Source organism: Falco cherrug, chromosome 3 (assembly GCF_023634085.1).
Source record: "Falco cherrug isolate bFalChe1 chromosome 3, bFalChe1.pri, whole genome shotgun sequence".
NCBI classification, from domain to species: Eukaryota; Metazoa; Chordata; class Aves; order Falconiformes; family Falconidae; genus Falco; species Falco cherrug.
Genome location: NC_073699.1, coordinates 81,966,520 through 81,981,568, shown reverse-complemented (window position 1 = coordinate 81,981,568; position 15,049 = coordinate 81,966,520). Strand labels below are relative to the sequence as shown.

General features: G+C 36.1%; 1 protein-coding gene across 1 annotated transcript in view; it reads left to right on the top strand.

The window, feature by feature from the left end:
- Positions 1-15,049, top strand: part of ABCA13 (ATP binding cassette subfamily A member 13) — a 211,677-nt gene that overhangs the window by 155,157 nt on the left and 41,471 nt on the right. The window contains 3 exon segments of the mRNA XM_055705974.1: positions 47-239; positions 1,583-1,692; positions 11,560-11,710. Of these exon segments, the coding sequence (XP_055561949.1) occupies positions 47-239; positions 1,583-1,692; positions 11,560-11,710 (454 nt within the window).

The following is a 15,049-nucleotide window of genomic DNA, read 5'->3' as shown; positions in this document are numbered from 1 at the left end:
AATGTCCAATTTGCCATATGTCATTTGTTATGATCTTCTGTTTTAGGGGCCAGTGCTCAATTAACAGCATAGTCAGCCCTTCAGAAGATGTTGATGTAGAAATGGAGCGGCAGCGTCTCTTTGGTGGAAGAACTGGTAATGATGTTCTTCTTCTGTACAACCTCAGGAAGAGTTATGGAGGCTTCAGTAAGAAGAACATGGCTGTGGAAAGCATAAGCTTGGGAATACGGAGGGGAGAGGTAAAGAGGTCTTTTTTTCCGTTCAGAAAATAACACTTCTTTCTGAACAATTGTTCAGACATACTCAAGATGTCTACAATCAAAGATCTGTAGATAGCAGCATAACAATTTCAATTGCAGTAATTTCCAAAAATCAATAACTGGGTAAAAGCAGAAAGTCTGATGGTGTTTAAGAAGCAAGTGTTCACTTATTTTTTGGGTTACAAATTCATCAGTCTAACTTTTTTTTCTTGCTTATCCTTACCAAGTTACTGCTTTACAGGCTAACATAAAAAGCAAGTAGGTAGCATAGTAGTTCAATGTTCAAAGAGAAAGCAGGGAATATCTAGCTCAGTTGTAAACTGTGGACTGAATCCTAAAATTATCATGAAGGCAAACTTGTAGTTCCCATGCTGAAATCATCACAGTATATATATTTTAATATTTTAATTTTTTATATATATATATTAATATAAAATATATTAATATTCACTATTTTAATAAAGTGAAATTTAGCACTGAATGTGGTACTTCTAAAGATTTCAGAACAGCATTTATTTGGTTTTGTTTTGGCTTTTTAAAAATTATTTTGATGTTTTTGCGAATTGCAGATACACGTTTCAAAAATACTCATAAGGAAAAGACTTTTCTTCGTTCATAATAGCAGACTGGAAGATGTAAGAAACTGGTGAATGACAGCGCAGGTTCAGTGACATCCTGCCAGTTATAGATCAGTTGTTGGGTAACTGGGATAACCAGGAGGATGTTATTGCTGATTAAAAGCTATTTATCAATAAGAAAGATCATGAAACAAGTATTTTGAAAGTTTTGAAGTGCTATACATAGACTTACTATGAATCTTGTCCTAACTTAAACACATATTCATCGCAGCTTGGGGCCTGAAATAACCATTCAGAGTCAGCATGTGTCTTGGCTCTTTGGTGTTACTCTGCTTGTACAGAGTAAAGCAGCTCAGGAGAAACCGAGAAATATTTACTCTATGGACTGGTACAGGGCTCTAAAGTAGAACTTGAGATCCTCAGGTTCAAATCTAGTATTTACTAATAATGTGGAAAGACAATGCATTTAGTTACTGGGCAGGGTTTTAAGTGAAGAGCTAGAATCCTAAATAAGTCACTTTTAGGAATTATGGGGTAATAAAAATATTAAAATCATGGGTTTTTTGAAAACTGATTTTCAACTGGAAAGGGAATTTGCACATACAATATATTCATATGCAGTATCTTACAGACATATGATAGAAAATACAAAAAGGTGAGAAACTATTGAAGAACTAATATTACTTACTTCTTTCAGCATAGCAGATAGATCACTTTTGCTCCTTTGTTTTTGATCTCTGTTAGTGCTTTGGACTCCTGGGAACAAATGGAGCTGGGAAAAGCACAACATTTAAGATGCTGACTGGTGATATCATCCCATCGGCAGGACGTGCTGTTATCAGGACTCCTACAGGGTAAATAACACAGGGTTTGATCAGAATAGTACTAATTGATAATGCCAATGATCAAAGACACAGCATGTCTTCAGTCCTTTATACTGTACTCTAAGGACCTGTTTTGTTCCCTTTTAAATGTATATTGCTTTATTGCTGTTATGTCTCTGCAGGAAAGCATTTTAGCATTATTTAGTTCTGACAGCTCTGTTAATTGAGAATAAACTTGTCTGGTAGAAAAAATAGTAGGCTCTAGGAAGCCTTAGCATACAGTCTGTTTGAAATTGTAACAAGAATCTTAACATACAGTATGTCCAGATGCATGGATATTTATCCCCCATACTGCTGGTGAACTGAAAAGTTTTCAGGCTTAGGCTGATGAGCAGTGTTTCAAGTAGATAATTTCAAAATGTTTTCTGAAACTTGTGTCCTTCAGAGTCATTAATTGGTCAATATGCTATGTAGTTAGGATAGGAGGTAGCGTTGGTGATATTAAAGTTAATGTTGATGGAGTGATATATGAATAATGGACTTTTGGGGTTTAATGTAACCAACATTTAGCATTTTTCCCACAAAAATTGGAAGTAAAGTTATTTTTTAGTCAGGCCAAAGTAAAATGTATATGTGTATATATAAATGTATTCTGGACTAGCTAACAATTTTGAAACTTCAAAACATGCATTTTGGAGACGGACAGGGGAAAGGTTTAATTCAGAAAGTTTTTAAAGTAAGAATAATGGATTTTCCAAAATGACAGATTACATTTCTTCGTTTTAGAAATTAAATACTTTCATAGGTCACTGTTTGCTTACTCCTTTACAAAGATAATGAACAGCAGATTTAACTTCAAAATGTGAGTAGTTTCAAAATTCAGTTTTCTGAAAAGTTTACACCTCTTTTGAAATGGACACCATCACCACTACCAAACATGATTTTACGTAAGTGTATTTTGTTTGATTTCTTCATTATCTTTCATAACAGTTTTTTTCCAAGCGATACAGTGTAAAAATAATTTGATAACAAAGTACTCCTAAAATGACCAACAAATCATGAAGAAGGAATTACTAGAAAGATTTTGGAGAAATTATTCTTAAAATAAGAGGAACTTACATGGGTAAGGGTTTGCAATGGTTATAGACACTGCTAGACACTTGTTTTCATTTATAACTTCCCAGAACAGAAAACTAAACTTTTCAGACATTAAGCAACAACAAAAACAATAACAAAAGTTGTTTGGTTTTTTTTTTTTAATGATTTAAAATTAGATAAAAATTGACATTTGGTGTTCTTTGGAGCTGATGGAATGCTTCGCACCAGGATATCATGGAGGTCAGATTAGCTTGAGTCTGAAGAGGATTTGAGATTTACAGAAATAAAATAATCTGTAATAATTTTTTATAAGATATTGCCTTTAGGGCAGTATTTATGCTCCCAGGTTTTGTTTGGATTTTGAGGGGTATTTTTCTATAGATTTTAATGTGATTTGCCTTTGGTCCCACCTATGCATTTGTGGATTGTATGTGGCTTTCCCTGTACAATGCAGTACCAGATCTGTATTGGGGCAAATGATTTGATCTGGTGTGACAATTCCAAAATTCTAATATCCACTTGAAAGCAAATATAAAGTTATAAAAATATATTTCATCATCACATTTATTGACATTTATACTATTTTTATTGGCTACATAACTTATTTTACCAGAATCCTTAAAGATAACTTCTAAAAAAAATCACAAAACAGTTTAACAATGCCTGTATTCCTTTTACTAGACGTGTTATATACCTGTGGCTAAACAGATAAAAATTCTTCTGAAGTCAACATTAGTATGCTACTGGTTAAACAACATTAACAAAATTAAACTAAATTAAAAAAAAATAACAACAGATTAAATGCTCTCCCTGCACATGATGTGTACTACTTCCATTGCCTCCACTGTGTTTTATAAATCCAACATGAAAGCAAACTTTAAGATGCAATGTTATTTTCCAGATACTAAAATATAGGTAATGAAATTTGACACACTTAGGAGGCTCGAGAGGAAGCCGCAGACATTTACATGTAAATGTCCAAAATACTCTTGACAACATTAATTATCACCCTGTATTATGGTGGTGTCAATCCAGGTTATGGATTTTTATGTGTTTGAAGTGGCTGAAGTGAGGGTAAAACTCATATTCCCGTTTTCAGAACTTACCACTAGCTTGAGAAAGCAGCCTCAAGCCAGAGGTGCAGCTACACAGCGACTAAACTTGGGGAAACAAACAGATTTGAGGCTGGGAGAAGAGATTCATGTTAATCCTGACTTTGTTCCTAGCTTCTTATTTTGGCAACTGCTGTTAAGCAGATCATTGTGCACTGTGTTGCTGTACTACTGAAAATCACTAGCGGGCAAATTCATTGACTCTTCCGTAAGTAAGATGGTTAATTAAGTTGACTATTCCATAAGTAAGACACAACAGGTCGGGAGAACCCTTCCTCAACAGTAGAAAAATTACTAAAGTTACTCATCCCAGGGACTTTTAGGTTAATTGGTTTCTATTTAAACCCGAGGAAGGGGGATATCATGGTAAGAAGTCTTCTTTTCTTACTCCACTAGTGTGCTCAAAAGGCTGGTATTCCTGGCACAGAGGAAGAGGAGAATTAGCTGAAGAAAGCAGTTGCTGGTCACAGCTGCAGACCATTTGCTGCTCAGCAGATCTAGACTTCTTTGTTTAAAATCTGTGTCATGAAGCGGCTTCCATAGAAACATTACCTTTGATAGCGATCCCTGATGAATAGTTTGGCCATCAGCTTAGATGTAGATACCAACTCCATTGTGTTTGACTGGGAAGAACACAAATTTTGTCCTCTGTGACCCTGAAAGGACAGGATATTACAACCTGATGGATCCTTCGTGATTTATTTTTCATGATCAAATAATGAAATGAGTATGCAAAATTATTATTATAAATGTTGGAGAACCTAACTAATGTAACCCTATGCAGAAAATCCTTAATTCATTACAGTTCCCGTTTCCTTTAATAACTATGTTTTAAAGTTCCTGGTTTGAAAAAAAAACCACCAAACCAACAAAAAAGACAAAACAAACAAACAAAACCCCAAACCCAGAAACTCAAACAAAACTATATGTACATTTTCCTGATTGCTATTGTAATCATTTCACCAAATTTAAAATGAAGTCAGCAGTGTCTCTTTGAGGCAGGTGCACTGCAAACAGCCTTGAATTATTTTCCAGGACAGGTCTTGCACCTTTGCACAGTACAAGGGACCAGAAATGGGCAGTGGGCTTTTTGAAAAGTGCATGTTGAATTGCAAAGTAGATTTTTGGGAAGTTCAACCTAAAACATCTTGGAGGTGCATATAAGCCTTATAGTAAGAACCTCACACATTGATAATCAAATTGTATTCAGGGAACTCCTGCTAGATTCCCAAAGAAAGTAAGAAAAATGTACTGAGCAGCAGCTGCCTTTTTAACAGGGCAGAGGAGCAGATTCACATCATCTTCAAGTACTTCTAAAAGATTTGTTGGCCTCTAGGTTTGTTTGTTGAATGTTTGATACTGCAAAACAGAAGCTTATGCCTAAGAATCTGAGAGAAAACTGCCTATGTTTTCATAACAAAAACTTAGAAAAATACATAAAAGCTAGATGTTATGTGACAGTTTTCAGTATCACTGAGATTCATAAGATGGGGTGTTTTTAAGCAGGGATGTTTATTAAATACTAGAGCCAACTTCATCTCTTCTGCAAATCAGGGCTTCCTAGCATTCTTGTTGGTAGGGGCATTCTTTTGGGAAGGGAAGCCTAATCTGTTTTTATTAAGCTTTTCTTTTTTTTGTACACTACAAATTAAATAGATATTTGAAATCCACTGTGTGCTTAAACTTTGTACCTTACCATTTACGTGGCAAATAACATGTTTAAGGTATACAAGCAGGGCAGTCTACCAAAAACCTGATGTACTTTTTTTTTTATTTTCATATCCTTCTGCAGAAAATGTTTTTAGGAAACTTCTAATCTTTGTAAACCATTCTGGTTGTAACTGTGATGTGGTATAGTCCAGAAAGAGAAATAACAGGAATTTATCACAACCACAGCCAACATTGCGAAGATAATAGTAAAATGCCATTCACAGACAATTTTGCTTTTTTCATTATTTTGTGTACCTCATTAACATTGCCATTGTCAGTGAGATATCTGTGCAAATGAAACACAAAAATATTTATCATATAGTGAATGCATCTCCATATTAGGGATACTTGCAACCCCAATATTAAAGAGTGCCAAAGGAAGAAGCAGCATTGCAACAGTTACTTTGGAAGATGTGGAAATAAAATACTGATACTGAAGTACCAGCAGTCCCTCTCATAAAGGGCAGAAATACTAAAAGCAAAAAGGAAAATGACTAGCGAATATTTTAATAAAATTTGCTTACCTCTATTTATAAAATATGGTGCCACAGAACATTAGGAGGCTCTGGCATTTGAACAACATATATACGAACAAGTTGTCAGGCTTAAGTATGTATAATAGTTAACTGCATGGTCCGCTTGACATTTAGGTTTTATTGTGTTCTCCATAGCACAGCTGTTCCTCTTTAAGAGTACGAATGGACTCAAATTAGCTTATCCTTAGCTCTGCTGCCATAACTAGATTGCCACCAGTGTGTGAGCTGGCCAAATGAAAGCTAGTGCATAAAGCTGTAAATATTTTTGTAGTTACTTTTCCTGTCAAATAGCTTGAAGAAGTAAGGTGTTTATTAAATATGTACTAAGAAAAGCAGACACTTAACAAAGTGGTAAAACAAAGGAGAACAAAGTGAGTCCTCCTAGTCTTTGAATATCTGCTGGGCTGATTTGTCAGCAAATACTGTATGTCTGTTCCCCTTGTTTTGTTTTTGTTTTTTGGGGTTTTTTTGAGTGTACATTGGCCATTCTTTGTTTTTTTCCCCTTTCCATATTTGTGTCTAAACCTTCTTCAGTTACTCAATGTCATAAAGCTTCCCTTAGCCAAGGAGGGCTAAACACAGCTTGGAAGAGAGAGTATCAAAATCCTTTTAAGTGTCATGTCAAGATCAATGTAAAATAATGAATAGTATGACTAGTGGTTTGTTTGCTTTTTCCACAGGCTTTATTTTGCATTTTTTGCCATTGTAGCTTGCTGAATAGAGTTGACTTTAAGTTCATAAAGCAAAGTCTCACTTGTAGTGGGGTGCACAGAGGAAGAAATAGACAAGCTGGGTGTCATCTTGTTCATAAGGTGCCCCACTGAGGGAGGCCTGAAGCATTTGACAGTCTTCCTCATGTAATTAGTTTATCTCCCATGAATTTCCATCTTCCTTCTGCAGGGAGATCCTCAATGACAGCAGCTCCCCATCCTATTTAAATTATGTGTCAGTCATCTCAGTCGTTGAATTACAAAGTCACAGGACCAAAGAACTGCTTTCCAAAGAGGGGAAAATAAAATAGCTTTATAGCTTTATAGCTAGGACTTGGACTCTTTTGATAGTTATGATATTCAGCTTGATAAATAATTAAAAATGTAATTCAAATAGATTTTACTTGAAAGGCAGAATAAATTTACATCAATATAATGGCTGAGATAGCTGTTGTTACACTGTATATCAGTATAATTAGTTTAATTATATCTAAGCTATAGCTACATTAATTATATTTTAACCTTGATTTTTTTATAATGTTAATTGAGCATTAGCATGCACTGAGTTGAGTGTGCAGTTAAGAGTACAATGGAATGTCCAACTACTTTATCAATTTGTAAATTTATATTTCATTTTGACTAATTAGTGGAATTTATCTCTCTACAGAAGCCATTGTAAGTACCATATATATCACTGCCTTTATTTTAACTGCATTCAGAAACTGCAGAAAAAGCATAAAAAAATGAAGCAAAGTGCATAGCAGAGTCAATAGTGAAAAAATTTTTCCAAAAACAGCCATAAAGCTGATATTGAGGGTACTAAGTTGTCTCTGGAAACTTGAAACTGAGGTGTACCCGTGGATGTCAGCCCATAGCTAACCGCAGACTACGTTGCTGGTAACCACTGTAACAAATAAGAACCAAATCTAGTCTCTGCAATAACCTGCAATAAACCTCCTGGAAAGTACAGGTCCAGTTCAGACAAGAGAAGGCAACAGGTTGTGTCCAAGCTTATTCTCATTCATTCCAGTGTCTTAGTTTCTTTTCAGTGTCAGCAAAGGCTTCCTGAGCGCCACATGCCACCCAATGGTAGCCTTCAGGGCTGGAATCAGGTTTCGAGGGTTTCTTTCAACACATAAAAGAAATTGACTGATGTAAAAGGCCTTAAAATGCTCAATGGAGGAACAATTTTGATTCAAAAATTTTACTCACTCAGAGTTTAGGTCATTATCCCCAGTATCTTTGAAGTCTGGCAAGTTTCTTTCATTAATAATACAAAACTCTGTAAGATGAGCCCTCCAAACTTATGGAAGCCTCCTTGAGTCCTGGATTTGTTCAGGATGATTTGCACCAAAGTATCATGATTCTCACTGTATAAATGGAGACCAAAGCACTTAGAATGAGATGCAATACAATACCTTCCATGCTTCAAAGGCTGGACTGTGATATTTTCTTGAGGATGCTGTACATTCTGTTGACTCTTACCAAAAATGTACTAGAAATGTAATTTTTGGACACATTCTGTTGGTTTTGTCTGTTGCAGCTCTTCTACTTTTAGGGAAAAATTAAATAATAAGTGGAAGCATTGACTGCTTATAACAATATTGTCTAAAAAGAAAGTCTTCACTAGGAAGGAGATAACTCATGTTCCATGTTAGTTATATGTCTTACCTTTCATGATATGTAACGAAAGTTACTAACAGAATTTAAAGATAAAAATCACTCAGTTTTTATAACGATACAGGAAGTCTTCTAGTTGTGTAAAATTCTGGTTTCCTGCCTATAGTTTTTAGATATTATACTGGAATTCATTGTGTCTACTGTACTATGGACAAAAGAGCTGAGAGGGGTTCAAAGCTCTACTTATATGTTCTTTATTTATAAAACAAGCTGATTTTTCATCTTCTGTGCCCTGTTGTTTATATGAATAACCTAATGAGAAATGTTAGTATGCTGATATTAAAAGGGCAGAAAAGAAATGTCTGTTTTTCTTCAGGTTGACAAAAAAACCCACAAAACAAACAACATTTTGCTACATGCTAATCCATATGTCAGAAAATATTTTAAATCTACATTTCCAATTTTATTCTGGTGACATCATACATGAAGATGTTTGTTAAGGAAGAAGAAGGTTATCATTAGTTCAATGAATAACAGCAGAATTAAAGAAATGAAAAGGGAAAAGCTTTTACAGTATATCGTTTAGTGAAAAGGTTTTCTGGTATCATGTCATTACCACTTGAATTGTTCATTTCATTTAGACCCATGAAAATTAAAACTGAGAGATTAAATGAATTTCAAGGAAAATAATTTTGCAGAGATGAGGGCAGTTTTCTGTTATATGATAGGTACTATAATTAAAAATTATGCTGTGTTTTTCTTTCATCTATTCTTTCAGTATTCAGAAAAAAGCTTAGGACCTGGCTAAACAAAACTGAAGGATGAGCTCCAGCTTTTTGATTTGGAAATCTACTCAGGATATTGCTAAGGAAGGAATAGTACTATATGTACCAAAAAAAGTCTCAATAAAAGACCATAATCATCATATAATGCCCTCAACTTCCCCCACCCCAACCCCCCAGTCTGGTCAGATTGTTTTCTGCTTTGACAGATACAGAGATGGAAAAAAAAAAATAGATCCATGAGTTCTTTAGTGAATACATTAGAAGCTCATTATTAATAGGAACTCTTTAAGTGTTCAAGGTCAGCATTAATGAATAAAGTGGCAAGATAAAGACCAAACTGAGTAAGAATATTAAATGATGTATTCTCACTGTACTCTTCCTTTATGAAAGCTAAAGGTCAACAGGTGGGCTATTGTTCATCTAAGGCCGGGTGCTTTATGGGAGGCATAACACTAAGATCATATCTATACAATTAGCACTGGAGACACTGATAATGTTTTTAGTTCCTGGTGCAAACCTGAGTAACTATTATCTGATATAGTTCTATCTGAAGGACATTAGATATCTGTTATTTTTTGCAGCCCTGAAACTTAATTTTTGTTTTTCATTGTATTGGACCCATTCCAGACTAGCAGTTTCTATCCAGCTACAGGATTCATGCTGAGTAAATGTCCCTGAAATTACCCCTGAGTGCGATTTGTTCTCTTATGCCTGAACTTGGCATATTACCAAAACCTCAGTCTTGTTTCTCCAAAGACAGCAGCTGCACCAAAAGGAAACCTTGTTAGTGTGCCTGAAACTTCCTAGTAAAACAAACCTCAGACACATCTCTCTGTGTCATCTCTAGATCTCTTTCAGATCTAGATTGCATTTCACTGTGGAGAGTGTTTCACTATGTTAGAGTTCATTGAATAAGGAATCCGCTGCTTCTGACAGGTTATGCAAAAAGATCAACATTAATCAATCCATACTTTAAAGTATAGATCACCTTAAAAGAATAATTTAATTTGATTTAGGCGTGGCTGGAAAATGAGCTGGTAAAACTCTTTACATACCTCATTTAAAATAACCTATAAGTGGATATAAATTAATGAAGAAGTACATTTCTTGTATCCTTTTTCCCCTATTTGTGAAGACTTTGTCTAGAGACATGTCTAAGGACAGTTAACTTCCTTGGCACCATCCAAAGCTACAAAGACAGGAAATTTTTATATCTTTGCCATTAAGAGCAAAAGACCATTCTAATTAGCCCCCAGCAATGTTTTTCATAATCATAATTTATCTTTTCATAACATTAAAATATATTTTGATGCTGTGGTTCATTATGTAAAATGCAGAATTTGTGTTTTCTTTTCCTCCCCAGACTCTTGAAACTTGTTAACAGAAGATACATATTTATATTTTCGCTAGTGATGGTATTTGTAGATCCTGCATTTAATACATTTATTTTGTGTCTAAATGATTAACCATATATTTAGTTCTCTTAACTAGAAACGTAGAAAACCACTAAAGGGAAAACTGTTCTTTTACTTAGAACCTTTTAAAAAGTTTTTTTCTTTCAAAGATCATTTTTTTTTTATTATTAGGTAACTTAATTATGACAGGTCTTTTCTGTACATGTAAATCAGCATCACTGAATGTTGAATTAGATGTTGGAATAAATAGGATAGGTTTAGTGTCATTATGGGTAATGAGACACCCTTGCAATCAAGCTTGCTTCTTAGCAATGAATGCAATTTCAAGTAATGCTGTACAGCTACAGTGATGGCCAAAGTCTCTTAAATCAGGGTAATTTTATATTTTTTTCCTTTATTGTCTTTTCACCTGCTAGGTTTTAATATTCTGTGTTTTGTTTTATTCTTGCTCTTTAGAGAATGAATGCACACATATGTGTGTGCACAGGCACGCAAAGAACACACAGCAACATTCCCTCCACCACCCTACTGCCCTTTTAATATTGAATGTAATGCATGCAGAATGGTTTTGAATTCTGACTCCTTAGAGCAGGGTCTACCAAAGAGATAAGGGAGGTAAACCTGGTAGGAATTCATTCTCATGGATCTGTCCTTCTGTGTTGATCTGTTCACCTTGACACACAAGCTGTTAGAATAGTGATGTGTGGGTGGCAGTGCTAACCTGAAAGGGACAAAAAGCATGCATGGCGTGTGGGTGGCACTATGGCAAGTAATCATACCAAAGAAGTTCAAACTTATTTACTTACGAAGTTGAGGGGGTATGTGTTTGTCTTGAAGACCCTGTATGCCAAGGGTGAAGCTCAGGGCTGTGTTTTTCTTAACGTTCAAGGTTTTATTTTTTCTTTAAACAGATCTGAAATGGATATACTGTCTGCTAGCTCTGAAGGCATTCTCATTGGCTACTGTCCACAGCAAGATGCCCTGGATGAACTTTTAACAGGTTGGGAGCATCTATATTATTACTGCACACTGCGTGGAGTTCCAAAACAGGATATTCATAAGGTAACTATCCAGAACAAATTTGCAGGGGGACCTGAACCCAGGTTGGTCTGCAGAGTTTATAAAACAATTATACTTTTTTTACATGAGAGAATAGCTAATATTTCATCTTAACAACTTTAGTAGTAACCGTTTTCATAACTATTAATTTATTTAAACAATATGGATTTTTTTCTGTTATGTCAGTTCAAAACACAATAATGTCACTGAGGATAGTAAAATAACAGTAATGTAAATGAAATTTCAGGCACAAAAACTCTAAAGAAAATGAAATTTATGAATGATTCAACACCTTCATTATCACACTTAGAGAACTGGGAGGGAGTATCACATGTTCTGAGCCATGCATCTCTGAAAAACTCTTCTTCAGAGGGGACATAAAACTCTGAAGGAATTAAAAATTGTTGAATGATTATATAAATAAACCAGACATCTGGATGCTAAGATGGCAGCTGTCAGCACTTTGCTAAGTAAACATTTTATATTTCACAAGATGGTGGCTGCATTCAAACCACCTGCCTGGAGCACTCCCTAAAATATTCCAGCTGCCATACCAGGCCCAGGGCTGTCCAAGGAGAAGAGGCCAAATTCATGTCATAAAATGTTTTAAGAACTGAATAGCAGAGATGATGAAAATATCTGGGAACATCACTGAGAAGTTTTAAATTTACAGATACAGATGTAGCTTTGCTGACCAGCAAACACTGCTCTTTTTCTGTAATGAGGCAATCAGCCAGCCAATTCCAGAAATTAAGTACCAAATGGGCATCGTGTAAAATGTGGGGGGTTTTCCTGTCTCTGCAGATGGAAGTTTCTGATCTGACCTGGACTTGAGCAGCTCAGTCTCTGGTGCTTAATTGCATCTTTATTCACATGAGAAAACTGGAGCGTGATACGAAATCTGTGTCTGTCATTCCTGCTGTATAGATTGGTTCCATGTAGTTGCTATGGCTCTTGATTGTCCTCCTAACCACCTGTTGTCTTCCTTTTCCTTTTTTCCAGAAGCAAAACTGCAAGTAACTGAAATGACTTTTTTTTTTTTTTTTTTTTTTTTTTTTCCCCTACCTACTCAGCATTTTCCTGGCTATTGCCTCAGGATCCACTAAGTTGTTTACATTCATTTCCTTGTCTGTATGTGAGAGGGCCAACTTCTGGTTCTTTGCAGTCTTTTTTTTCCCCAGCAGCTAGGTACTCTTCCAGAAAAAGGTATGATTGCTGCAATGGGACATTGAGTATTCAGAAGTAACTGCCATTATACCTCAATAATGCATCAGGACAGGCAATGTCTTAAACTGATCATTTGAGTGTTTGTGGACGAGTCCCACCTGGCTGGACTTTTAACTGACTGTTTTAACCGTACAGTTCTTGCTACCTGCAAGAAATCATCATATGGTCTTTTATTTAGTTGTTTGCTTTTCATAACTCATTGGTGGTATTTTTTTGTTTCTGAGTACTGGCAGAGTGCTGAAGACTTGACTATGTTTCCCTTGATCTAAATGAACTATATAAGGGATAATTGTTATTGCACTAAACCCCTCAACTATAATTACCTGTTTTCTCCATGAACTCACAGTTCCTCGCTAACAGTTGGGCTAAAAGCCTATCATAACTAGCATCTATTATCGTGGCACTTTAATGGACACAAAGGTGGCAACATCTCCTCCAGAGCTTTGTAGTCATTCGAAAGAGTGCTGTTAAATATCCATACATCTTGCGTGTTATTTAATGCTTTTGGTTCTAAGTGTAATTTAATAGAGGAATCAAAGTTTGATTGTTTAATTATGCAGGAGTGCCCTTAAAATGCTCTAAACGTGGTTTTTAAACTTTTCTGTCTTCTTATTTTCGTAAGAAAATGCATATGCCCAAATGGTACACCGTGTACTATAAATGAAACAGTTTTTAAGACACCCTAAGAAGAGTGGAGATTTCAGAAGAATCTGAATGGTAGAAGTACATAGTTTTAATTAAATTTCAAGGGACTCGCTTATATAACATTGGGTCATATACATACAGTGTTACTCTCACCAAGCCCTCTCCAGAGCATAGACTAAGCATACTGCCCATTTGTGAATAAGCTAAAGCACATAAACCCTGGTGAATGGTGGTCCTCTGAGAAAGAAACTGAGTAGGAATGAGCCTAAGAAGGGCTTCTCTACAATTAAAATAATTGCATCAGCCTTATTGAAAGAGTTACTTTTATAACTGACTTGAAATTGCCAAGAGCGGTGTCTTTGAGTGAGAGCTGAGTAGGGCTTTTAGTCCTGTGCCACCTTTCTGACTGATCAGCAGACTCTTAGCTATTTTATTTTAATACTCACAGGTGTGAGGAAAAGCTGTTCAGGTGGCACTGGCAGACACCTTCTTTCTGATAATACCTCATCTGCAGACAACTGGAGATGATAGCTTTAAGCAGTGCGAACTGATCTGTGCGTTACAACAGGCTATTAATGCTTTAATCTTACACTCTGCGCAAACCCTGTCAACACCAGTAGTAGAGGAGACTGTGTGTGTGTGTGTGCATGTGCCTGTGAATCCCGCTGTCACTGCTTGATTTGTGACTCCTTCAGGTCATTTAGCCTCCCAGAAGCAACTGCTTGGCAGGGTAAGGAGCTGGATCAGGAGCTGTGTGGAACCTTGAGAATGGAGAGAGATCTGTGGTGTGCTTATGGACCTGGATTTCATAAGTAAATTGCCCCATGCAGCACTGAGCTTTTCTCAGGTGCCTGGGAACTTTTCCAGATTGCGATGATCAGGACGATACCAGCAGATTTCTATGCTGTGCCTGCAGGGTGTCTCTCTGCATGTGCATATGTAAATGAATACTACTGCAAATGCAGCCTCATGCCTGTATTTGGTGAGAAGCAACAAGGGTAACCTGGCTTCATATACCTTCTCAGTAGGTAATGTGAGAATAGTGCTCTCTGTGAAGTATCTGGCATTCATAAACCCCATTTCAGATGCAGCAGTCTTTAGGAATAATTGGTGTACCTAAAAGCTTTCACTTTATGTTCAGATCCAGCTATTCTGTGGGAAATTAGCACACAGCTACTGGAATGGCAGTTTTCAAACCCATTTGGGGAGCAGTTCTTCACACAGTGTGGTAATTCACGTACGGGCCCTGCTTCAAGTGGATCAAAATCAATTATGCGCTATTTAGAAGTGACTTACATTACTACGGTGCACTAGGAGAAGATAGATGTTAGTCTTCTGGTTATCCTGAACCTTAGATGATCTAGGTGTAGGCTCTAGACTATTCTTTACAGGCAGCCTTCTGTGCCTCAGTTTCACAAGTGATATAGAGACCGTTCTTCCTTCCATTGTCTTAATTTTTTGTCTGCAAAG